Here is a 25,133-nt window from a genome sequence, read left to right as displayed (position 1 = left end):
TCAGTAGGCCCATTGTAGTGAAAATATTCTAAGTTAAATATGCATTTAAAAGCTGGACTATTATGGCTCATGTTTATCATTTTAGATACTCAGGAAGCTGAGATTTATGTATCAAAGTCTGTTGCCAACCTGGCAGAAAAGTCTATAAGACTGTAGTCTCCGTTCAACCAGTAAAAAACCAGAAATGGAGCTGTGGCTCAAGTGATAGAACAACAGCTTTTTAGGCAGAGAAAGCCAAGAGGAAATGTAAAGTCCTTAGGTTGAGGCCCAGTGTCAGCACACACACACACACACACACACACACACACACACACACACACACACACTCCAAACACACATTCATGTAAAACATGTACTTGGCAACAGTAGTTCACTGGAGAGAATGCCTAGTTCACCTCAGGATTGAATGGTAACCGAGATCCTTGTTCTTAGTTACTGCTCAGCACTGACAGTTATTAACTTACCTCATGATCCTATAGTGCAGACAGATCAAAATTCAGAAATCCCAAGATGGTTACTAACTAATGCTCAGCACTACCTCTATTTCTGTAAGTCCAAAAATCTGTAAGTCAAAGTCCTTCTGTCTTTATGACTACTTCATATGTTTATAAAAATAATCGCTGACTTCATTTTCTGACTTTGAGATTATTTTGACTTCATGATAGTGAATTTATATAGCCATTCTGTTTTTCATTTTTCCATGTTATATTTGATAACAGGTTGCTGTTGCCCAAAAGTAAATATTTTGAACATGGTTAAGGTGGAGTTTGTTTAGCTATGAATCTCACTCGGTTAGATATATTAAATGCATATTGCTTTAGGTAACACTGGGGTTTCCACTGAGGTCTTTCTTCACAAATGCTACTGCTAGTTCAGATAAAACTCTACCATGTAATAGTTATCATATATTATTAAATAATGTTCTTTGTAGATGATTTTAGAATGATGATTAACTTAATTTAAGTTAGTAATTGGGTAGGATTCCCCCTAAATTTTGTTTATACATAGTGAGTCATGCGTCCTAGAAACAATATGTCAGTAACTTTCATGCATATTCATTGTTATGGTAGTATTCAATTTCAGAATTGAAGAATAATGAGTTTTAGAAAACCAACAAAAGCCAATTAAATATTTGGGGGGAGGCATTTATTTGATACCTTTCATAATGATGTTTAACACAACTATTGTAAGGAACACACTATGAGATAGTTTTATTTTCATAAAGTGTATAGGAAGTCTATGTACAACTGGGAGAAAAAAAACTTTCTTATATTTCTAAATACATAAAAGATAAACATTAAGTCAGAGTTAATGATTTTCATGTGTTCTAAACAATGGTTTTCAACATTGCCTTATACTGTTTCATTTCCTTTGTTCCTCTCTCCTTTCTTTCATATTCCTCCTTCTTGGATATCTCTTCTCTCTTCCCTCCTCTTCTCCTTTTTTCTTCCTCCTTCATCATCGTTTTCTGGCTCCCCACAATAACTTAATAAGCAACTTAATCTTATTTGTGGTCACACCAAGAGGCTGGTAGTTTTCAACATTAAAAAAAGACACTCCACATTGCTTGGAGACAAAAAAAAAATTCAAGCCTCTTTCGGTCATGAGTGAAACCTATATCAAAAGTAAGATTTCAAGGCTACCTTTCTGACCATCTGAAATCCCTGCCTATCAAAGCCTCTGAATGAGTTTTACGTGAGGAAAATGTTACTGCTTTACATTTCAGGGAGAAGTTGGTCAGCTAGGCCCAAGAGGAGAAGATGGTCCTGAAGGCCCCAAAGGTCGTGCCGGACCAACTGGAGACCCTGGTCCTTCCGGTCAAGCTGGCGAGAAGGTTGGTGAAATGAATTTCTCCAGTTCTTTTCTGGATAACACTGTAGTGTCATTTTAGAATGATTTTCCCTACCTGCATCAGCAACCACAGGGTTCTATGATATTGAAAGCATGTCCCGTGTACTCCGGAGAATGCACTCATGAGATGGGCACTCTTTCCATTTTTTTTTTTAACCCAGGCTTTTTTCCTATTTTCTCATCTTCTTAACTCGATCATGTGGGATCAGCCAGATTTAAAACTCTCACATTAGTTAGTGAGAATTTGAGGGTGACCAAAGCATCCAGGAAGCAATGGTTTGATGAGCTATTTATTGTTTTGTACCATGCAGAACTGTCTTTATTGTACTTGGTCTGTAAATATCCTTTTTAAAAACTGACATATAAACATATCTCAAGGAGTATTTTAAGAAGAATTTGTGTTCATGTCCACTTATGTTACATAGAAACATTACATGGAATAAATAGGATTTATGTTAAAATCCCTTTAAGAGCAAAGAAGTTTAGTTCAGAAATTAACACCAGATTAAATGTTTTGAAAGATTCCTAAATATATCTAATATTTACAGCTTTGACATACTAGATCATATGCATTACTTGCAAAATAGTTGCACCAATTTCATTTACCTTTAAATGCAATATTAAGCAACTCTAAAATCTTGCCTTCTAGAATGTGTAGTTGTGTGTATGTATTTATCATTGAAAAGGGAAATTAACAAGAGACAAACAAGGACCATCTATGATAAGTATTATCTCATTTGTACATTAAAGCAAAAGTTGTTGTAGGCTTCTGATTAAATTAAAAAGGTTTCTCTAAACATGCATTTTCTTTACAATGAGCATACTGCAAAAATAAAGCAATTCTGTGCACTCAATGAAGTTGTCATTTTCCCCACCTCTACCTCTCCTACCTCAGAAAGAAAAATGAGATCTATAGGTATTATATAGAGATGATGAGACAAATAAAACAAAAGCATTTCCTCTTGTCTTCTGATGTGATGGTTTCTAGAGGACCTCAAGTGTAAAAGCTGAGCTCTGTGACTGGATGAGCCATGCAGTGAATCCACAGAGGGGAGGGACGGGAGATGGCCCTCAAAGCCTGGCACCCCTGCACTTACTTCTCAATTACCTGCAACAAAAGGCTCTTTGGAGCCACTCTTCCTTGCCAGTCCCACACTGTTGCTCATGATTTTTCTTCCACAGGGTTCTCAGGCCTTAACAATCCCATCTGCCCATAGTTCTTTATCTTTCACATTTCACCAACATATATCCATTTATTTAAGTTATCTCTCACCATATTGAAAATGCAAACATTTTTCCTACTCACATGTTTTATAAAATGATATCAAAACTGGATGAGTGCCCATTCTAATGCAGCCCTTATCACAACGCAGATAACTGTGGGATCCTAATCAGAGAATTTCATTAACCTTGACTTCAATGACATAGAATAAACTATGATAACTTAAGATTCCCCAAGACCACATCATTATCAGTATGCTTCTGAGAGCTTGGTTGCATATTTTGCACCTGAACATGGCTTATCTATGTGCTACACAACGCATTAACTTAGTGTGTAACAAGGTCATAAACTGTGTTCTGAATTTCTTGCTGTGCTTCACCCAATTCAATTTTTTTTTGTTTTTCACATTCTACTCTTTGAGAATTGCATATATTAACCTGTATTTTTGTTTGTGGTCTTTCTTTTCACTCACTGGATATGATGATAAACTTACATTTAATAATGTTTAAGACTTTAAGGTATAACATTTGTAAAATTATTCATGCAAACTTTTATTGCAGAACACAATGCACAGTAAAATTTTGCAAACATTTCTCTAGTTCAATTAACAATTGCTTTGTGTTTTTACTAATGTAACAACTTTTGGAGGGCTATTTCTTTAGAATTACATTTTAAATATCATAATGATAGTTGCTGTGCTTTCTGGACACTGATTTTGAATTACATGTTACTCCAGCTATTTTAGAACTCTACTTCACAGTAGAGTTACTGTCACAGTAGAGTACTGTCACATTCAAGTATTCATTTCAAGAATTAACACTCCACAAAAAGGAACATGTTTATTTCCAGCATTTCCCAGGTAGTAATTTTATAAACCTAGATAAGCTAATATTTGAACAAGTAAATGATATTTGTTTAAAATGGAATTCAAAATTTCTTCCTTATTTCTCTTCCTTCCTTCCTTCCTTTTTTCCTTCTTTCCTTCCTTTCTTCCTTCTTTCCTTCCTTTTTTCCTTCCTTTCTTCCTTCCTTCCCTTTTCTCTGTATTCTTTTTGTTTCCTTCCTTCCTTTCTTTTTTCTTTTCTTTAGCAATTTTAGGATTTAGATTTAGGAATTTGTGCCGGGTAGGCTGATGCTATACAGCTTAAGTCATGCCTTTAACCTTCGGGTTATTTGTTGAGTTAGAATCTTTCTTTTTTTGTCAGGCTAACCTGGACTAGAGTCCTTCTATGTAGGCTTCTCTAGCTGAGATGAGAGACATGAACCAGGATAAGTTTTTTTTTTGTTTATTTGTTTTGTTTTTTAAGATTGAAGCTCTAACACTTTGTGTATGGATTGGCTTATTGACCACAAAAGCTAAAGGACAGCACCCACGACCTGAGTTCATGTTCCAGTACTAACATCACACACACACACACACACACACACACACACGTTGGACTATTGCTATATGTTGTAGGCCACGTGGGGAATCACAGTGAACATTGAACATGACTGAGTCAGGCCTTGTGTGGTGACAGCTGTTTGCAACCACTCTCAGCTACTGGTCAAAATAAAATCTTGTAAACTATTTACTTATCCTGTCCTCCACCCTTAATCTTCCTGATCTCTACCTTCTCCTTAGTAGTGGGATTATAAGACTGAGTCCTTGGCACCTGATCAGAATTCCTTTTTTTTTTTTATTGCTGTTATTAAGTTTTAAGTTGGACAAAGGGGTTGCAGTTCAACAGACCTATGTATTAGGAAAATGCCTCTTGACCCATGTTAATAAGCAATTATTTATACTTAATTATATTGTTTATACTTACTGAGGAAAAGTTACATATACGTACATTTAGAAATGAGAAAAACAGGCAGGCTTGTCGGCTCACGCCTGTAATCCTAGCTACTCGGGAGGCTGAGATCTGAGGATCAAGGTTCTAACCCAGCCTGGGCACAAAAGGACCTGAGACTTTTTTTCCCATATATTTTTGTTGTAATTATTAGAAGGGTTACATTATATTCACCAGATAGAAGGTGAATTACTTCACAAACATTGATAACCTTTCTTGTGTCTTAGTCTCCATTTCTCTCCCTTACCCCCATGCCTTATCTTGTTTTCCCCCTTCCCTATCCTATTTCAAATAACCAAATAAGCATATATACAATATACCAGACAACAAGATAAGATACTGTAACAATATGAGATAACCAAGGGACAGCAAAAGAGATGAGACATAACATAGTACTTTAAGGACAACAATCACTTATTACATGGCTTTTGTTTTTATATCCTGGAGGTTCTTTGATTTAGAATCATACTATGTGGCCTTATGTATCTATGTTTTGCTCTATTGTAAATCTCTGCTAGGAGAACCCAAAGTTTCTACTGATTCTGACAAATGAGGGAAACCACTGAGCCTATGTTCCTTTGAGTTTCTAAGGACCTGAGACTCTTATCTCCAACAGGAAGTAGAGTTTGGCTCAGGGTAGGGTGGTAGTCTTGAGCTGAAGAACTCAAGCCCCATGACCTACAAAAAAAGAGTAAAAGAAAAAAAAGAAAAAGGAATGTGAAAAAAATTATGAAATAATCCTAGTTATAATATCTAAATATGTTTCCATCTGAATAAACTACCTTGTAATAACAGAGATTAGGATTTGTTTTTTAATTACTATTATACCTTGGAGATCATAGAGGTATATTGAGATCTCTTTAATTCAGAGTACTGTGTTTATAAAAATGGAAATTCCTTTGAAACCAGAGAATGTTAAATGACATTAAAGCATTAAAATTTTGTCCCAGAAAATGATTTTCATTTCTTGTGAAAATGAAAACCAATAACAAAAGTATATTAGCATGAATGCTTGGTAATATTCCTTTCATACCGTGTTTCATACAGTGTTACTGTTCTATATCTAAAAGGTGATTCAAATTGACAAAAATCAATTCTAGTTAGAGAATTTATTTACATCTTTTATATATATATACATATATATACATATATGTATATATATGTATATACATATATGTATATATAAATATATATATACATATATGTATATATATGTATATACATATATGTATATATAAATATATACATATATGTATACACAGATGTTTTTTTTAATTTAGGGAAAACTTGGAGTTCCAGGATTACCAGGGTATCCAGGAAGACAAGGTCCAAAGGTAAAATAATTCATTTGTTTTTATATAGTTTGCATGTCAATTATAAAAACAATAGCATCAATCACCTATGATTCCTTTACAGTCTGACAAACAGAAAATGACAACTTAAAATTTGGTTTAATTCTGTTTGATCCTCAGGATTGTAAGTGAAAAACTATTACTATGTTAAAATTAAACCTATGTATGCATGCTTAGTATAGACGTTTGTGCGTGTGTGTATATAATCTATGGGGTGGGGGAGGAGTAAGAAAAGGGCCATCCATAGAGTGTGTGGACATCTGAATTACAGTACCACAGAGATCATGGCAATTTGGGATTAGAGGATCATAGGAAATAGGATAGTGAGAAGTGCAGTTAACTACTTTTTTGTCATTGGAATAACGTCTTCCATGGAATAAAATTTTTATATATGAAGTTTCATAATGATTTCCTGTAATGCTATTTAATAATGAGCTATTATCATAGCTCATAATATTTGATTCTTTTATTTTAAAGTTAAATACTAAAAATGTATGTGTATTTGCTTTAATCCATTCATGCTTTTCAGTGCTTCTGGGATTTCTGATATCATTGTAAGTTTGTCAATGTGAAAAATGTGAAACGTATTTTATCATCCCCTAAACTTACATATATATTTCCTTGTATTTTGGGATCTATATATATTGTTCCACAATGACTACACAGCTTGTGGACTGCAAATCTGAATTTTCATATGGAATGTTCATTTTTTGAATTTTATTTTTGCATTTCTTTTTAAATATATTTTTAGGGTTCCACTGGATTTCCTGGATTCCCTGGTGCCAACGGGGAGAAAGGTGCACGGGTATGACATACTTTGTTCTGAAGTAGTTGGTGACAGAGTCCCGAAAAGAGAACCTGACTCTCTTGAACAACTTAATAATTGAGTTCTGATGGAGTTTTCACTGTCTTTGCAGGGAGTAGCCGGGAAGCCAGGCCCTCGGGGCCAGCGAGGCCCAACGGTGGGTGCAGTGTTTCAAAATAATGCCTTCTGTTTGGGATTTATTCTTTTAAGGCAGGGTTCAGACCATGTCTCTCTTGTCCTCTCATTTGCAGGGTCCTCGAGGTTCTAGGGGAGCACGAGGCCCCACGGGGAAGCCAGGCCTGAAGGTACGTGGCTGGGCAAAAGTTGCCTTGGATGTCTGCTTCGGAGGAGGGAGGAGGCTGTGGTAAAGGATCAGAACTCTTTGTTTTTAATTATTTTCTCTCTTATTGCTAGGGCACTTCTGGTGGAGATGGTCCTCCAGGTCCTCCCGGTGAAAGGGTATGTATAATGTGTTTTTTCTTTTCTTGCCAGTATTTAAATTTCTGGGAAAACTATGCAAATGAATATATGGAAAGATATGCAATTATGCAGACACACACATCCATCCATCCACATCATCTTCTCTAAGAAATTCTTGTTCTTCGAATTTTTTTTACCCCACCAGTTAAAATGTTAAACTGGTTCTCTGCACTGTTTTGTGATAGAAATAAAAAGAAGACTGTGTGTAATTGGCCTAAGATATCACTCTTAAGTTCAGGTCTAAATAAAGAGTTTTGTCTTAAATATGGCTTACGTATTCTCACACACACCTTCTGCCTTTTTGTCCTTATTCACAGTCAATTTCTCCCAGGATTTGCCAATGACATTACAATATTAGACTGGTAAGCTATAAGCTACCACTACTATTAAGCCAAAATCAATGCACATTCAATTCAGGATAAAACATCTATTCCAGTAATTAGAAAAAATTTAGAAGATGGATATGCTATTGATATAAAAGAAATCCAAATACAGATTAGTAAGCATATCTGTTGTTTGGCTTTCTTTTTTCAAAAGAAGCATTTTGATAGCCAAAATTGTTTTGCAAGAGTTTCCAATATTGGAATCTGTATTACATTCAAAGAAGTTTTAAACTTTTTTTCATATTCTATTGAAAATAATTAAAGTATCATGAAGTCATTGTCATACAATTTCATACATTATTCAGTATGTGAACTTTAAAATGATGGATGATCAGGAAATGCAAATATTCTGTTATGTTTAACTTAAAATAGCATGACGTTCTTTTTTGTAAGAATTAATAAGCAAAACTGAGTTTCTATTGGTTGACAAAAAAATAACTAGCTAAAACAGAATGAACATTTAATTAGAGTGCCTTTATGGTCTCAGCTCATATTAAATGAACAATATTCTGCAAAGTAGTTCTCATTCTCAATAAACTATTTTGAAGTGAAGAATTCATCCCATGCATTTTGAAATCATAAAATAATACAAATATTTGATATATTTATGGTTTAAGAGATTTTAGTAGGATGATACAGTTAAATTAATTAAAATAAATCAATTGTAGTAAAAATTTTTAATTCAAAACAGCAATTGTTCTCTTCCTATATTGTCTATTTTTACCTTTATCAATGTGTCTGTAAAATTGAATGTAATGAATGTATTATGATACTATACTTTAATGTGGAACACAGTTAGTTGTGTGACCTAAAAACTTGAGCATTAGCAATTATAAAAGCCTTTTTAAAGTTAGCGTTATTGGAAGAGGTGCTGTGGCTAAAGTGGTAGAGTGCTAGCCTTGAGGTGTAGAGTTCAGGGACAGTATCCAACTCCAGAGGTAAAGCCCCACAACTGACAAAAATAATAATAAAGAAATAGTTAAGGTTATTGTAAATATAATCACAATAAACATTTGTACATATTTTCAGTATTTTTTAATAATGAGAACCTATTTTGTATGCTCTCTAAATTACATGGCACACTGCTTTCTGACTTGCCCACACTTACTAGTAAGCATGTTTTAGTATTAAGAACTATTTAATTCATCTTAAGCAAGGCTAAAGAATGATGTAAGTATTTTCACAACATAATATTTTTCAAAATATATGAATAGGGAGATTAAAGTAGAAAATCTTGTAATCTCATTCAGTATATGAACTATTAAAATATGCCAGTGCTTTGATAATTTTATCATACATAATTTCTTTTAATTACATGGATAACTTTTAAGGGTCTTTTTGATGTTATGATAAAATGCTGATAGTAGCGAAAAATTGTGTTGGTTTCTGTAGCAGCACTGGTTGAGAATTGGTAATGTGAATTTTCCTTATAAAGGCTTAATTAATATATCTAAAGCAAATTATGTTAGACCAATGCCAGTACATTTTATTTTTAATTAGAAGATAGGTGTATTCTATCCTAATCATATTATTTAGGAAATTTTACTTATCTTGCATTCTACATAGCTTCTTCTGAGACATGATTATGTTTTGGATATAATGTGGCATTATCTTTTTCTATTCCTTTTTCTGCCACCAATTCAATCATTATAACTGAGTCCATAATATGCATACTAAATATATGTAAATGAGAGTTGAATAATATACTTAATTAAGCATCAAACAGGAATAATAATTTAAATGTATATTTGAATTGAATTAATAAGAACAATTATGCAATCAAGTTCTTTTTTAGCTTGTCTAGCAAAATGGCTGCTATATTAGACATACAAGTGACAAATGATAGCTATAATGACACAACATAGTTGGCTTAGTTAGAAATACCTTTTATGATCTTGTTGAGATAATTGCATGCTTTTCTTTGGGTCATGTGTCCCTGGAGCCAGAATATTTATAGAGGTAATTTCAGACATCATTTTTCATTTGGACTTCTATAGAAATCCAAATTGACATATATTTTATGAATGTTTCTATCCAAAGTTTAAGTGAAAATAAAATTGGTAAAACTTTTCATTTCCATGCACATTCTATTAATGGTTTATAAGAGCTATAAGTATTAAGAATATTCCTAAGATTGAAGTACTGATGTGATGGGGATTACATCACATGAAAAAACCCCTGACTTTCTGTACTTCATTATCAGTGATGATGAATGTGCACAGCCACTCTTGTATTCCATTGTAGAAGCTGGACATTGAGTTGTGTTTAGTCTGCAGAAATCATTTGCACATTATGAAGCATGTCTTTTAAAACATTGGTAATTTTGTCCATTTTTTTCAAAAAAATTTCAGGGCCCTCAAGGACCTCAGGGCCCAGTTGGATTCCCAGGACCTAAAGGCCCTCCTGTAAGTCTCACGGGTTTTCCATTCTTCATTTCATAGTGTTCTACATTTTTAAGGGTTTAGTTTACCATTTTAATTGTTTTGGGGTGTAAAGATTGGTATAACTGCTATAAAATAAAATCATATTTAATGAGTTAAAAGAATTTATTTTAATGTACAAAGTTCATATCCTATATTTTATTTTAAAACAGTAAGCTATATTTAACTTAAGTACTTTCTTGAAATATACCAGTACTTTGAAGGAATCTATTTTTCTATCTATTTAATTTTTAATGAATCTATTTTAAAATGAATGTAATTTGAGGAAGTACAATTGTTGTCAAATAGCAAATATTGATTTTTTTCATATATTTTAATTGCAATTAATAGAAGGATTACATGATATTTGCCAGATAGATGGTGCATTAATTCCCATACATTGATACCCTTTCACATGTCTTGGTCCCCATTTCCCTCCTCCCCACCCCCACCTCTCATCTTGTTTTCCCCGTTCCCTATCCAAATTCAAAAAACTAAATACAAATATATCCGATATATCAGGTAACAAAGTGAGATACTGTAACAATATGAGATAACACAGTACCTTAAGAACAACAATCATTCATATATGGCTTATGTTTCTATAGAGCTCCCCTATGACCCAGCAATTCCACTACTTGGCATTTACCCAATCATCCAGAAACAAGGACATACTAAATCCACCAACACAACAATGTTCATTGCAGCACTATTTACCATAGCAAAGATATGGAACCAACCTAGATGTCCCTCAGTTGATGAGTGGATCAACAAGATGTGGTATTTGTACACAATGGAATTCTATGCTGCTGTCAAAAAGAATGATATTGCCCCATTTGTTAGGAAATGGAAAGACTTAGAAAAGATCATATTAAGTAAGCCAGACTCAAAGGAACTTAGGCTCAAAGGTTTCCCTCATTTGTCATAATCAGTAGAAACCTTGGGCTCTCCTAGCAGAGATTTGCAATAGAGCAAAACCTTGATACAAAAGGCCATATAGTAGGACGCCAAATATTGATTTCTAAAACTCACCTTTATCGTCCATTATTAGATGAAGTCTTTTTGACTCCTTTCGTGTTTCCCCATGTTTCCATTTCACCATTCTATTGTTGACATATCATGAAGGTTTTTTAATTCATTCATTTATATTTTCTTTGTCTATATAATACATTCTTCTAAGTAGTAGCTCTTAAATGTTCTTCTTTTGAATGTCATTGTCACAGATCTTTACAAAGTCAATTGTAACACACTGTTTTTATATTTTCATGCTCATAGGGAAAGAGCATAGTCTCAGATTTTCAGCTTTTATTGTTTACTTGTCTTTTATTTGCAGTCTATTAAGTTTCTTAAGGCTGTGTGGCCCTGCAACATCAGCAACTTCTGAGACAAGTAAAAATAAACCCAAGCAAAAATCTGGAGAAAGGAGTGCCTTGTAACCAATGCTGAACATTCTTTTGACTCACTCTATTGTGTGTGAGCTAATGTACTAGACTAGAACAATGTTCTCTAAATTTGATTTTTGTGCAAAGCACATTGGTGAATTATTTAATTTGAAATACTAAGGGCTGGGTCCATCTCTTTTTTGCAAAACTTCTGCAGACAATAGAGTATAATTTAAAATTGAATGGTTCACTTGTATTTGATAGTAACTAAATCATTGCTATTTACATTGTAATGATACAAAAAGATACAACTAATATGGATAGACCTGGGTGCTAATGACTCACACCTGTAACACTGGCTACTGGGGAGGCTGAGATCTGAGGATCTCCCAAACCAACTCAGGCTGTGAGACTGTCTACAATAAACTACTAAGAAAAAGCTAGAAATGGCACTGTGGCTTAAGTGGTAGAGCTCTAGCCTTTCACATAAAGAGGTTTGGGGACATTGCCTAGACCCTGAGTTCGAGCCCCAAGACTAGCTAATAAATAAATGACTAAATAAATAAATGGATGTGGATCGTTACTGCATGGAATATTTTTTTCTCATCTCCTGACATTTATTTGAAACAGCATGAAATCTATGCACACTTTCTTTTTTTCTTTGTGAGTCATGGGGCTTGAACTCCGCCTCAGCGCTGTCCCTGAGCTCTTCAGCTCAAGTTTACAGTCCTACCTCAGAGTCTGGGCGTTGTCCCTGAGCTCTTCAGCTCAAGGCTACCACATTACCCTTGAGCCAAGCACCATTTCCCATTTTCTAGAGGTTAATTGGAGATAAGAGTCTCTGGTGCTTTGAACCTTGATCCTTAGATCTCAGCCTCCTGAGTAGCTAGGATTACAGGCATGCCCAGCAAAAACAGAGTGAATTTCTATCTATCTATCTATCTATCTATCTATCTATCTATCTATCTATTTATTTATTGGTGGGTCCTGGGGCTTGAACTAGACCTGGGCGTTATCCCTGAGCTCTTTAGTTCAAGGCCCCGCCCAACCTCTAGCCAAGCCCCACTTCCCTCTTTGCATACTTTTACAAGAGTGGAAAGATGATTTTAAGTGACTGTGCATGTATTTTCTAATAAGTATTTTGAAGCTACATGTTCAATATTTCTTAGTAGAAAAAATATGGTGAGATATACAACTTTATCTTTGCATTTATAGTTACAAATGTTGGTTCCTTTTAAAAAAGGGAACATTTGAGTCATTTCCCTTCAGACTTTTATCCATGTGTTCTATTACGTGTCTTTTAGCAGGGTGAGCCATTGATCACTATGCATTCATTCTTGTCTGTAAGGGGTACTAGCAGCATAATAAATACCTACACTTAAGACAAATGGAGCCTACATGGAAAGACATGACACTGTTAGAAATATTGTTCTTCTGCTTAACAAAATGGCTTTTCTTTTCTCTTGAGTGAAAAATCAAACCATGAAATAAAAGCACCTACCATTCCTCTGGCATTGTTTTTATGCAGCTAGAAAAAAAATACTTTATCTCTTTGGCCTAGAAATAAAACATGGAGGTAAAGGAAGATTAATCTATACACTAAGTGGTATATCTTTATAATACCAGGATAAAAATGTGCTCGGGCAGGTACACGTACACACGTGCTTACTGAGTACTCGGCTTGTTTCATTTAAAATTTTCTAATCTCAAGACAATGTTACCAGATCTGCAGAGAATGTAGTTGCCTCAGTACAAAAAAACTCATAATTTAAACTGATAGCATAAGTGTCGTGAGGAATATTGTATTTATAGAAGAAAATTGGAAATTAGAGGTGAAGAAATATTCTTGACAACTGTTAATATTTTCTTTTTATAAATTGTCCCTGACTTTTGCCTATTAGATCAAAAAGGAACTAAATTTTATATTTAGTAATAGCATTTGAAATAATGTTAAAACTTTTTGAAACCTCATGATAATTGATTTATTTTATTAAATAGCATCAACCCACTACAGTTAAGAGTGATTGCTTAATATTAAAAATGTATACTTAAGTCAAGATAAATGATAATAGTATTAATATTTAAGCCATTAGCTCTATTCTCTGAAAAGATCTACGATCATAATAAACATCAGATTATGCACATCCCTAAATGGCACTGTTTGCATCTAAAGTCTCTATTTTAAAGGATTAAATTTTACAATGGAAGTACAAATGAGTTAAAAACAGATTACCCAAAAAGGAGAAACTATTCACTGGCCGAGCTTGAAAGAAGCAGTATGTTTGAAAAAATAAACCAATGCAAATATTGTTTTGGAAAGTTAAATGTACCTGAAATGCATTCAAATGTTTGATAGTCAAGATAAAGTTCTAATTTTTTCTTATGCTTAGTTATAATGTTAGAAACATATTAAAGACTTATAGGGACATCATGAATAAATTCAACTGAATATCATTACATATAAGGTGAACACTAACCTGATATCCTCATCTCGATCAGTAAACAGCAGAGGTATTTAATGTCTATGTTTATAAATGTGTTGGAAATGTATTATTTTGTTTAGTGAATGGAACATATTTCACTGTAGAGACATTTTTCCTATTGTGGGGAAAATTGCCACACTCACATTTCCTGTTCTTTAGAGGGTATGCTCTATCTTTAGTAAAACCTTCAGCATTCACTAAAATGAATAATGCATTCATTTCCATCTGACTTAAAGCATGGACAAAGAAGAAAAACTTTTGCTATCTGATGCTCTGAGAAACTTGATGTAGATGAAAGACTCTACAAAGAAACAATTTCTATGTTTTGTGTCAAAATGAGAGCAGAGATACATATGATATGCCTACATACCTAGTGACTAATACATTGCTCCATCCTGTATGTTTTTGAAAGGAAACCCAAAAAATGTGATTAAGCATTCTTGGTTAGAAATAGTTCAATTTTGGTTGTAGATGTACTACAACAGAATCACAGTGGTGGCCCTGAAAAACACAAGGAACCCGTGCTTCTGTGAAATAGTACAATAGTTTTAATGAGATCTGGCAATTTTCAGGACAATGTGCAGTGCAGATGTGAGCAGAGAGCAAGACTTCCTGGGCCTTTCTCCACTTGCCACTCTGAGGAAGGGTTACTTAAGTGAAATCTGTGGAAGAAAGTTATCTGTGAAAATGATAGTACTTTTCTCTTGATAGTACTTTCAGACACACTGCGTAAATATATATATATTATATACATATATATGAAAATTTATTTCCATAATTGTTATGGAAATAACAAGTGTCACTATTGGTGGAATCATCCATTTTCAGTTATTCAAGAAGTTGAGAATATTTCTTTCTTTCCCTATTAGCCATGTTTTGATATTTTGGGTGGCTAGCTAACAGATTCTGGAGGAGAAGAAATTATCTATAAGGCATATCTTGAAGGAATCTGTTGTTACTATGTAGTTAAAATATAAAAATGTGATAGTTTGTATTAAGTAGTTAATTGATTGTTAATCCTCATGATGTGACAAAGATAATAAAGTAAATAGTATGAACAGCAGGAATCACAGTAAATAGCATAGCAAATTTGCTCTCTAATACTTATCCTTTTGCTTTTCAAAGTCAATTGTTGACAGTCTGAAGGGAAACTTAGTTCTGATGACAAATAGACTTAAGCCTAGCATATTCTTTCCTTTACTGGAATCAGATGAAAGGGTAGAGTGCATTCCTTCTTTGTTCTCATTTCTGTCTCATTGTGGTCAGAATTCCGGATCACCACTAGAGGACACTAGCTTTCTCTGTTATTTTTATTCCAGTGTATAGGAGCCCAGTTACAAAACATATCGGAGTTTGCTCTCTTTTCTTTTTCCTTTCAATTAGCCTTAGTTAGAGTTATAGAATTATATTAGCACACTTAGGCACTTATCATACATAATTTCTCCCGAACATCTGTCAAAATGAACAGGATATTAAATGTAATGGTTGATGAAATAATGGAAAAAATTTTAAACATACTGAATTCAAACTATAAAGTAATCCAAGAAATAATGATGGCATAGAATGTTTAATATTTGTGATTTCAGGGACCCCCTGGGAAAGATGGACTTCCAGGACACCCTGGACAACGTGGGGAAACTGTAAGTAACTGGGTTTTGATTGACATTTTCTGTTTCTATTACCTCAGCAGATCATAAAGAATAACTTCCTCACTCACAATTAAATTATCATTTGAAGAACAATGAGGTACTTAAACTGAATTGACTCTTTATTCATATCTTTAAATGCACAAGGAAAGCCATTTTTGTATTCTATCAAAATGTATTTTTTAAATGGATACTATTATTCTTAGGGTTGATACCAGCATTTTAAGGTTGAGCAGAGAGATAAGACTCCCCTTGTATTTTGAATAGATCCACCAAATAGTCCCCTTTCACTGACATCACTGACAGACATATTACTTCCAAACCTATCACCCTTTCCATACCTAAAGGAAAAAAAATGCATGCTGTGAACATAATAGCAGAACACTCTGTCCCACTCCATCAGGATGACACGATTGATGATGTGAGAACCAACAGAGAACAATGGATCTGAAACTGTATCAAATGCTTAGAAGGATATGTATGTGTAGATAGATAGATAGATAGATAGATAGATAGATAGATAGATAGATGTACATATACATATATATTATCTAAAATCTTGTTTGAACTTTCATTCCTGTGACAAAATACCTGGCATACATACTTGAAAGAAGAATGATTTAATCTAGTAACCTGAGAGGTTTCCATCCATAGTCAATAGTTGCAGTTTGAAGACCTTGGGTCTGAGGTAAGTCAGGTGAGTATCACTGCATTTGGAGCTGGTCTGAAAGAGGCTGGTTATCTCATGGATGCCAGGAAAAAGAGAGGAGAAGGCCAGTCAGTGAGCTCTCCTCTTTCTCTTGGGAGGTATTACCCATGTCATTAATTCTGTCTGGAAATATTCCAGATATACCCAGGGATGGGCTTGACCAATTCCCTAGGTACTTCTGAATCCAGTCAGGTTTACAATCAAGCTCACAGATTAACCACTCATCAAACTCTTACTTATGCTCTTAAAGTTAAGCTAAAAATAGCCTTTTGACTTGAGACCAAAAGGCTCAAGTCCACCTCCTAATTCAAAATTAATTCTGTCAACCTAAGTGAGTCCTCATGGATTTAACAGTTCCAATACAGTTCAAAACTCAAGTTTAAAGTCTCTTCTTAGGACACTCAAGGAAGACTCTGAGTTGTAAAGCTCTAAAGCTACAAATAAGTTACATACTCCACACACACAGTGGCATATTATAAACTATACCACTACAAAACAGTGCAACCAGGGTATAGAAAGAAGAGATAAAACCAAAGACCACAACCTTGTGGGGTAGACATTCAAACTTGGAGCTCTGTGCTTGACATTCAGGGGACTCGCTTGTGGGATTGTCGGCACAGAATGACTTGGGCGGCCTGGTTCCCATGATCTTTGCTTTCACAACACTTATGGTCAGTCTCTCAGGCTGGCTGTGTTTATTTGCTGCCTGCAAAGCTTGTCAGACAGTCCATGTTCTTGGCGCCTCTAGCTTCCTGACCTTTCTTGCATCTTCAGTTTCACCCTCGCAGTTGGGAGATGCTTGTAGGGTTCTGACCATGGCATACTTTGCACGATCTCCAAGCCCACCTTAAATGTGGATGGAAACTTGTACAACTCTTGAATTCTCTATGCCTGCTAAACCAGCATCAAATGGACAATGCCAATCTCTACTACCACCTTCAGCAGTTGAATTTCCTCACTCGGACCATTGTGTAGTGCCTTCTGAGTAGATAGATGTCTGAATATAGAAAAATGTCTAGGTCTGAGTATGATATCCCAGTCTCCCTTCTCAAAGCAAAATCTTTCAAATGGGTTAAATTCTTTATATATACTGAGAATTGTGTGTGTGTGTGTGTGTGTGTGTGTGTGTGTGTGTGTGTATCTATATATATCATATCCCTAGGTACTGTCCCTGAGCTTTCTGTTCAGGTTATATCTCTACTTCTGGATTTCTGGTTAATTGTAGATAAGAGTCTCACAGACTTTCCTGCCTGGGTTAACTTCAAACCACGATCCTCAGACCTCAGCCTCCGAAGTAGATAGGATGAGAGGTGGGAGGCCTGCGGCCTCCTCTCCTCTCTCTGTTTTTTGCAGTCTGAGCTGAACGTCCCGATAATTTTTAAGATAGCCTCAAGATTTCTTTGCTATTGTCCTAATATAAAACATTTTTCTGTTGGCGATGCATTACCAAATCCAATACCAATCCTAAACTAACGTAGTCCCTTACAGATTATTATAATTAGATTTTCATTTTTATTGGATCTTATGATACATTTTCCAAACTAAATATGAATGTATCAAATTAATTTTTGTCCTTAAGCATTTTAGGAAGCATTATAGTGACTTTAGTTATTCTAAAATTATATGGCACATGTAATCTTATTATATGATAAAATTTAAAAAAGAATCAATCTCTATTTCAAAGTGTAATGTTTCCCATGTGTAGTTTATTTGAAGGATCCCTGCTGTGAATTTTATTAGATAGTTGCTAGCATTCTTGAGTGTCTTCCATGAACACACAGTTTTTTAAACTCTATGTATTTTTTTTTTTGTCTTTTACTTTGGGTCCTGTGGATTGAACCAAGAATGTTGCACTTGTTAGGCAAGTGCTTTGCCACTGAGCTATATGCCACCCCTTAGCACATATTTAGGCAACATACTCTTCAAACTTCCCCCAAAACTAACACTGGCACACATGGGCTGGAAGATAAATTAATATTCTGGTACTAGTGTGGATTGCAAGTTAATAAATTGATTTCAGTAATTTTATAGCTGTTTTGTATGCTATTGACCTCACAATTACAAAGACAAAAAGTTCTATGAAATTTTGAACTTTTTGAGGTTGAGAATTACATCTTCCCATCTAAGTCACACTGAATAACTGTTGGAAGGAGGCTAATGCAAATCAGCAGTTCACACAGATAGATATACATATGTGTGTGTGTGTGTGTGTGTGTGTGTGTGTGTGTGTGTAGTGTGTAGTTATTTAAAGACAAGGGGACAATTAACACAGCTAGAACCCAGGACCCATTTCAACGATGAAGATGTGACTGGAGATGTAATCGTGGCTGAGCGTTGTCACTAATGTTGCTTGATGCATCCTTATTACTTGTTCAGTCGGTCTTTCTGTGAGATAATGTTTCTGGCTAATGTGGACAAGTGAATGAACTTGATTGGAAAAGTGTTGTAATTGTCAAGAGAAAAAAGTAAATTACCTTTTTGAACAAGACATGCTTTACTGGAACAAGACAGAACAGACTATATTTTTGAAAGTGTCTCAAGGATTAAATGACTAATCATGCAGGCTAAAGCAAAGTCTGGAGTTCTGAAGGCATTTCATTAGTAAGGTGGGCTATCAAAGAGGAGAACAAAAAGTGACTTCAGTGCTTCGTGCTGAGATGTTGAAATGAGGATCACAGGCAAATAGAAATATCCAATTGGCCCATATTGAAATAGCTTTAAGGCTTGGCACAGATTCGAGAATTAGAAATAATTTGATATTATTGTAAGAGTTTACTATGATAGAAGTAAGATTATGGATCATTCCCTAATCCAGCAATTGTGTATCTCTGTGTGTATTCAGATTATATGTGTATGCACACAGACACACATGCATTATTTGTAAATATGTATTCCTATTTGTATTTGTGTATGCTTATATGTGTAAATCTGTTCTAGGTTCCCAAGTGAAACCATTAGATAAAATGTTAAAATTAAGCAAAAGAACTGTTTTGATTATTAAATGCCAGTTTTTTTTTCTGATAATTTCCCTCAGGATCAATTGGTTTAGTTATTGAGAACATATCTCCATTTGAATCGTGATGGTTGGGAGAATTAATTTTTTCATCTTCCTTCATCATTGCAATGTATTTTGAAATTAGTCATCCTTTACTTTTTTCTTTTTCTTGTGTGTGTGTGTGTGTGTGTGTGTGTGTGTGTGTGTGTGTGTGTGTGTGTATCTGCCAGTCTTGGGGCTTGAACTAAGGGCCTAGGTGCTGTTCCTGAACATTTTTGCCCAAGAATACTGCTCTACCCCTGGAGCCACAGCGCTTTTGGAATTTTGAGGAGGTAATTGAAGATGAGAGTCTTATGGACATTTTTGCCCCAGTTTGTATTTAAATTTGATCCTCAAGATTTCAGCCTCCTGAGTAGCTAGATTTATAGGCGTGAGCCACCAGCACCCTTGATTTTTTAATTAATTGATGTTAAAAATAGGCAAAATATATTTGAGGTTCCTATAATATTTGAGACAAATAAAATAAGAGTTAGGTAAAACCCTGTGTCAATGGGCATGCTCCCAGCAATCTTTTTATGTGAGAGTCATAATCAGGAGCATCACAGTTTGAGACTGGCCTGAACTAAAAGTCTGAGATCATATCTGAACAATAACTTATACTATTCAGTATAAGAACTGAAATCAAACAAGATCAAACCTCAAATATTAACAGCCAGAAAAAAGAGAGAGAAAAAGAAAAAAATGTATTTAGAATCATGAATTATTTCATCAATAGGTGTTATCACTAGTTTAAATTTCTATATATTCTTTGGCCTGGATTAACATTTCAAAAATCAATCAATCAATCAATCCTTTTTGTTGTTTTGGTTGGTCATGTGACTTGAACTTTGAGCCTGAGCATTGTTCCTGAGCTCTTCAACTCAAGGCTACCACCTTACCCTCTGAGCCACTTCCTGTTTTCTGGTGATTAACAGGAGATAAGAGTCTCATTGACTTTTCAGTGCCTGGGCGGGATTTAAACCTGGATCCTCAGACATCAGCCTCCTGAGTAGCTAGGATTACAGGCATGAGCCACCACATCTAGCTAAAAGTCCATTTTTTTTTTAGCTAGGATTACAGGCATGAGCCACCATGTCTGGCTTAAAGTCCATTTTTTATATCTGCTTCATCATATTCAGTATTTTAACTTTCCTGAAAGTAGTACTTCATTATAATTTGATACGTTGAAGACAAAAACAAGTTGAATTTTAGGATAACTAGACCATAATAACTTATACTTAACATTTCAAGTGTTTTAAATGAAATAAAATTTTAAAAAGAAGTGTTTTTAGCCAGAAAAAAAGACTTTCTTTTATCCTGAGTAATTCAATTGTCACATACAATCTCTGCATTTAATGTTTCCTCCAGCTTTTACAGATTATGCTTTTGTTTCCTTAGGGATTTCAAGGCAAGACCGGTCCCCCAGGACCTGGAGGTGTGGTAGGACCACAGGTATGTGACTTTCTTTTAGGGTTCTAAAGATTCATCTCTTATGTGTATGCCTGTACCTTACTCTCTGCATAGAAATCTGTCCCACTGATTACAGTTCAAAATGATCTCTTTTTAGATATCAGATCACATTTCAATGCATGGAATTTGCCACAATCTGATGCACTTCAGTACACTGGTGTCACTAAAGATATTTCTAATTTCCTTGTCTGAAGGAAAGAGAATAATGGTAATGAAACAGGAAGCTCACAGAGAAACTGACACTAAAGCATACACAGGATTTACCTCCACATTTTTAATAACCTAGGTTATTTAATTAAATAAACAGACCACCCCCAATTTAAAGTAGCATACGACATTTTGAGTATCAGTTAGATCCAGAAATATAATTTTAATAATGCCAAGAGTTTAGCAGACTGCCCCACAAATATTTTAGTATTTGTAATACATTACATGTTCAAGTTTTAAGATTTTGAAGATTAATATTATTTTTGTCTTTATAACTTTTATTTACATCAGAACAAAAAATCTTAGATTTTTTTGGGGGGGAGGGATGTGTGTGAATAATTTGAATAAATGCAATTTTAGTAGCTCTCAAGATAGATAGCACACATTCTCAAATCTGGCACAATACCCTAAATTAAACTATTTCTTAGAAACATAATAAATATGGGAATAGAAAATAGTATTTATACTCTTTAGCAAAACATATTGGAAATTAAGACTTACATTATTCAGGTGGAATTTTACTACTTCTTAACTGTAAGTTACAGCGAGAGGGTCAGAGTAGTTAATACGTCTTATTTAATTGATATAAATACTCTTTTCTGTACCCCCAAATCCTTCTCAAAACTCTCTAATACACTCTCAGAAAACAAAAAAAGAAGAGAAAAATATGCACATCCAGTGCCTGGGCACTGTTCCTTAGCTTATTTTGTTCAAGGCTCGCGGTCTCCCACTTCAGCTGCAGTTCTGTGTCTGGCATTTTGGTGGTTAACTGGACAAAAGGGTCTTGTAGAATTTCCTCCCAAGGCTGGCATCTAACCTAGATCCTCATATCTCAGCCTCAGATTACAGCCATAAGCCGCCAGCACAGTTATTTATTTGTAAAATTATCTTTAAGTAGGCCTACAAAGTTTTAATTCCACCTTTCAATTTTTGAGCTAAGATATACCTGGCATTTTTTTCCTTGATGATTGTTCTTCATTTAGTATTAATTTTTATTGTTTGTTGCTGAAATTCTAATCTTGGTGTCCAGATATTTAACAACAACAAAATTTCCCTTTGGGCGGACATGTTAGCCCATTAATGATACCTTGAAGATTTTCAGTAATTACAGAGATAAAGGCATTTTAATGTAGAGCTTTATGTCATCATTTCTTCTGTCTCCAGGACAGAAAATTAGAAATATGTTGTCATTTTAGAAAAATATTAGGGAATGATATGACATGAGCAGCTTCAATCATGTATTTTACCACGTAACCACTAAAGAGTCTGGAATCTTTCCTTTTAACTGAAATCCTTTGCTTTGCTTTTCTGCTCTAAGTGGAGACAGAAAACCACTGGTCACAATTTCCTATTTATACTTCAAACCTTATTATACTTGAGCACCACAAAACAGCACCACTTGGGACTTGTAAACAGTCTGACATTTTTCACGTTGGCATCCAGTGCAATTTAAAACAGCCAGCTATTTGTTACAGCCTTCAGCCTGGAGGTACAGCAGGCCCCAACTCACTGCCTTCCAGATGACCCTGCCACATTCTTTAGGCTTTGTTAAATGAATATAAATTAACATTCAGTAGGTCTCCATTCTACAGAGCTCCCAAAGGAAACACTTGAGGTTGTTTGGGCTCCCAGGAGCCTTGGCTTATTAGCAAGTAGGGTTTCATTGAGTCTTTACAAATGTGGAACCAGTACCATTTATTTCATTCATTCTTAAATTGGTTTGGCTCCTTGTAAAACAGAGAAATGGGATGAAACTGTAGTGAAAAAAAAATTCAGATTTACCTGGGTGCATGGCTCCTACTTGTAATCTGAGATCTGAGGATCATGGTTCAAAGCCATCTGGGGCATGAAACTCCATGAGACACTTATCTCCAAATAACCTCAGAAAACTCAGAAGTGGTACTGAGGCTCCAAGTGACAGAGTGCTAGGAGAAAAGGGACAGCACCTAGTTCCCCGAGTTCAAGCCGTAAGTCTGACAAAAAAACAAAAAAGGCAAAATTCATTCAGTCTTAATGCTTGATCCAGCCTCACTCTGAAGCAACTCTAATCGTAAAGAAACTCTCTTCAGACGTGTTGGTTTCCCCTTGGATGTTCTAAACAAGACGGAAGAGAATCCCCTCAGATCTTTACCAAAGAGGATTCTCTCAGTGTGTTATTAGAGGCGCTTCGAAGGCTATCAGATATGAAAACGAAAGGTGAATAGAGAACTTTTGTGAAGGGTAGTACTCTTTATTATTGAAAGGACAAGACTGAAACAAAACTCTAATAGGATTGGATGGATTTCCTTTAGGGACCAACAGGTGAGACTGGGCCAATAGGTGAACGTGGACATCCTGGACCGCCCGGACCACCTGGAGAGCAAGGTCTTCCTGGTGCTGCAGGAAAAGAAGGTGCAAAGGTACTGAATGCCTAAGGGCTTCTCTTCCAGAACATCCTCTTATTTGCATTGCTTTTCGCACTCAATTCCTTCGATCCCGTGTAACTTGTCATAGTGTCCGTAAGCAGTAAGCGATGTCAAGAAGACACTGAATGTATTTGTAGATATTACCAAATAGGTTGCTGCAACCAATCAGCTCTCTGGCCATAAACTAATTCTTCCTTATTCCTGTGAAAATATCAGTATTTCATCATTATGCAAAGGTATCTATACATATATACACAAATGTGTGGCATCCCACAGAATAGTCTAGTGATTAAAGAATATTCAACTTTTACTTAGAGGTTTTATTTGTAGGTTGGAAGAAATCATGGTTCTATCATAAAAAAATGCTTTCAAATTAACAGATGTATATTGCAATTTTTTAGGGTGACCCCGGTCCTCAAGGTATCTCAGGAAAAGATGGACCAGCAGGTATACGTGGTTTTCCAGGTGAAAGAGGTCTTCCAGGAGCTCAGGTATAATCAACATATACATAAACCATGGAATCAGATTTCATCTCTGAAGCAATTTTCTTGAAGCTTAGCTAAACAATCATGAATAATTAAGAGAGAATATATAAATCTAAGTTCTTCAATATTGTGGTATGTGTTTGTATTTGTGTCAGATAATATTTAGGTCTGCATTTTGTCAATCATATCTCCTATTTATATTCATCCTTCATTGATTCATGTTCTCTCTCTCTCTCTCTTTCTTTTTCTCTTTCTCTCTCATTTTTCCAGGGTGCACCCGGACTGAAAGGAGGAGAAGGCCCCCAGGGCCCACCAGGTCCAGTTGTAAGTATGGTGATAATAAATAGTTGCTCGATCTGTGCTTGCAAATTGCAGTCTTTCTTTCATTACTCTCATGCTGTGATCCCACAGCATGTGGGAGAGAAAATAAACACATGTCAATCAAACCAGTCAATGCTTGGTTTCTACTAATTGCATGCCACTAATGAGTGCAGAAACAGGAAGGTTTAGACAATTGGAAATGTTTGCTTCTGCTTCTGTCAGGAAGTAAAAGGAGCTCTCTTTACTGCTACCATTTTTCGAATGAAATAAATCAAAGCTACAATAACTGAAAGACATGATTATGGAAGGTTTGGAAATAATGTAGTGTGAGGTTTTTTTTTTTTTTAATTCATTCCAGGGCTTCCTTTCATTTAAAAATATAACATAAAATAACATAAAATAGGCTTAATCTCTTGTGGTTTTTGTCCTTCCATTTCATTTTTATAAAAGTCTTAGTTCATCTGATTTTAAATAATTGATGAGACTTGAATTTTGTCAGCGATATAGAAAAATTCACAAACATGACAAATATATATACTCTTTGTTATCTGTGTTTTATGGTAATTATCATGCAAGTAATAGGCAAACATATTGTTTCTATTTTTTCAATAAATATATTTTTATCAACTTCAATAGTTGTACAAAA

At 34.9% G+C, this 25,133-nt stretch overlaps 1 protein-coding gene across 2 annotated transcripts in view; it reads left to right on the top strand.

Annotated features, from left to right (window-relative positions):
* Col11a1 (collagen type XI alpha 1 chain) overlaps positions 1-25,133 on the top strand; it is a 179,037-nt gene that overhangs the window by 87,969 nt on the left and 65,935 nt on the right. For both annotated transcript variants that reach the window (XM_090333682.1, XM_090333683.1), the window contains 12 exons: positions 1,727-1,834; positions 6,186-6,239; positions 7,009-7,062; positions 7,175-7,219; positions 7,314-7,367; positions 7,477-7,521; positions 10,277-10,330; positions 15,797-15,850; positions 20,998-21,051; positions 23,568-23,675; positions 24,083-24,172; positions 24,437-24,490. In XM_090333682.1, coding sequence (XP_090189808.1) covers positions 1,727-1,834; positions 6,186-6,239; positions 7,009-7,062; positions 7,175-7,219; positions 7,314-7,367; positions 7,477-7,521; positions 10,277-10,330; positions 15,797-15,850; positions 20,998-21,051; positions 23,568-23,675; positions 24,083-24,172; positions 24,437-24,490 — 774 coding nt within the window. The remainder of the gene's footprint in view (positions 1-1,726; positions 1,835-6,185; positions 6,240-7,008; positions 7,063-7,174; positions 7,220-7,313; positions 7,368-7,476; positions 7,522-10,276; positions 10,331-15,796; positions 15,851-20,997; positions 21,052-23,567; positions 23,676-24,082; positions 24,173-24,436; positions 24,491-25,133) is intronic.

Source organism: Megascapheus bottae, chromosome 6 (assembly GCF_031878675.1).
Source record: "Megascapheus bottae isolate mThoBot1 chromosome 6, mThoBot2.hap1, whole genome shotgun sequence".
Taxonomy (NCBI): Eukaryota; Metazoa; Chordata; class Mammalia; order Rodentia; family Geomyidae; genus Megascapheus; species Megascapheus bottae.
This window is presented reverse-complemented; position numbering and strand designations above follow the sequence as displayed.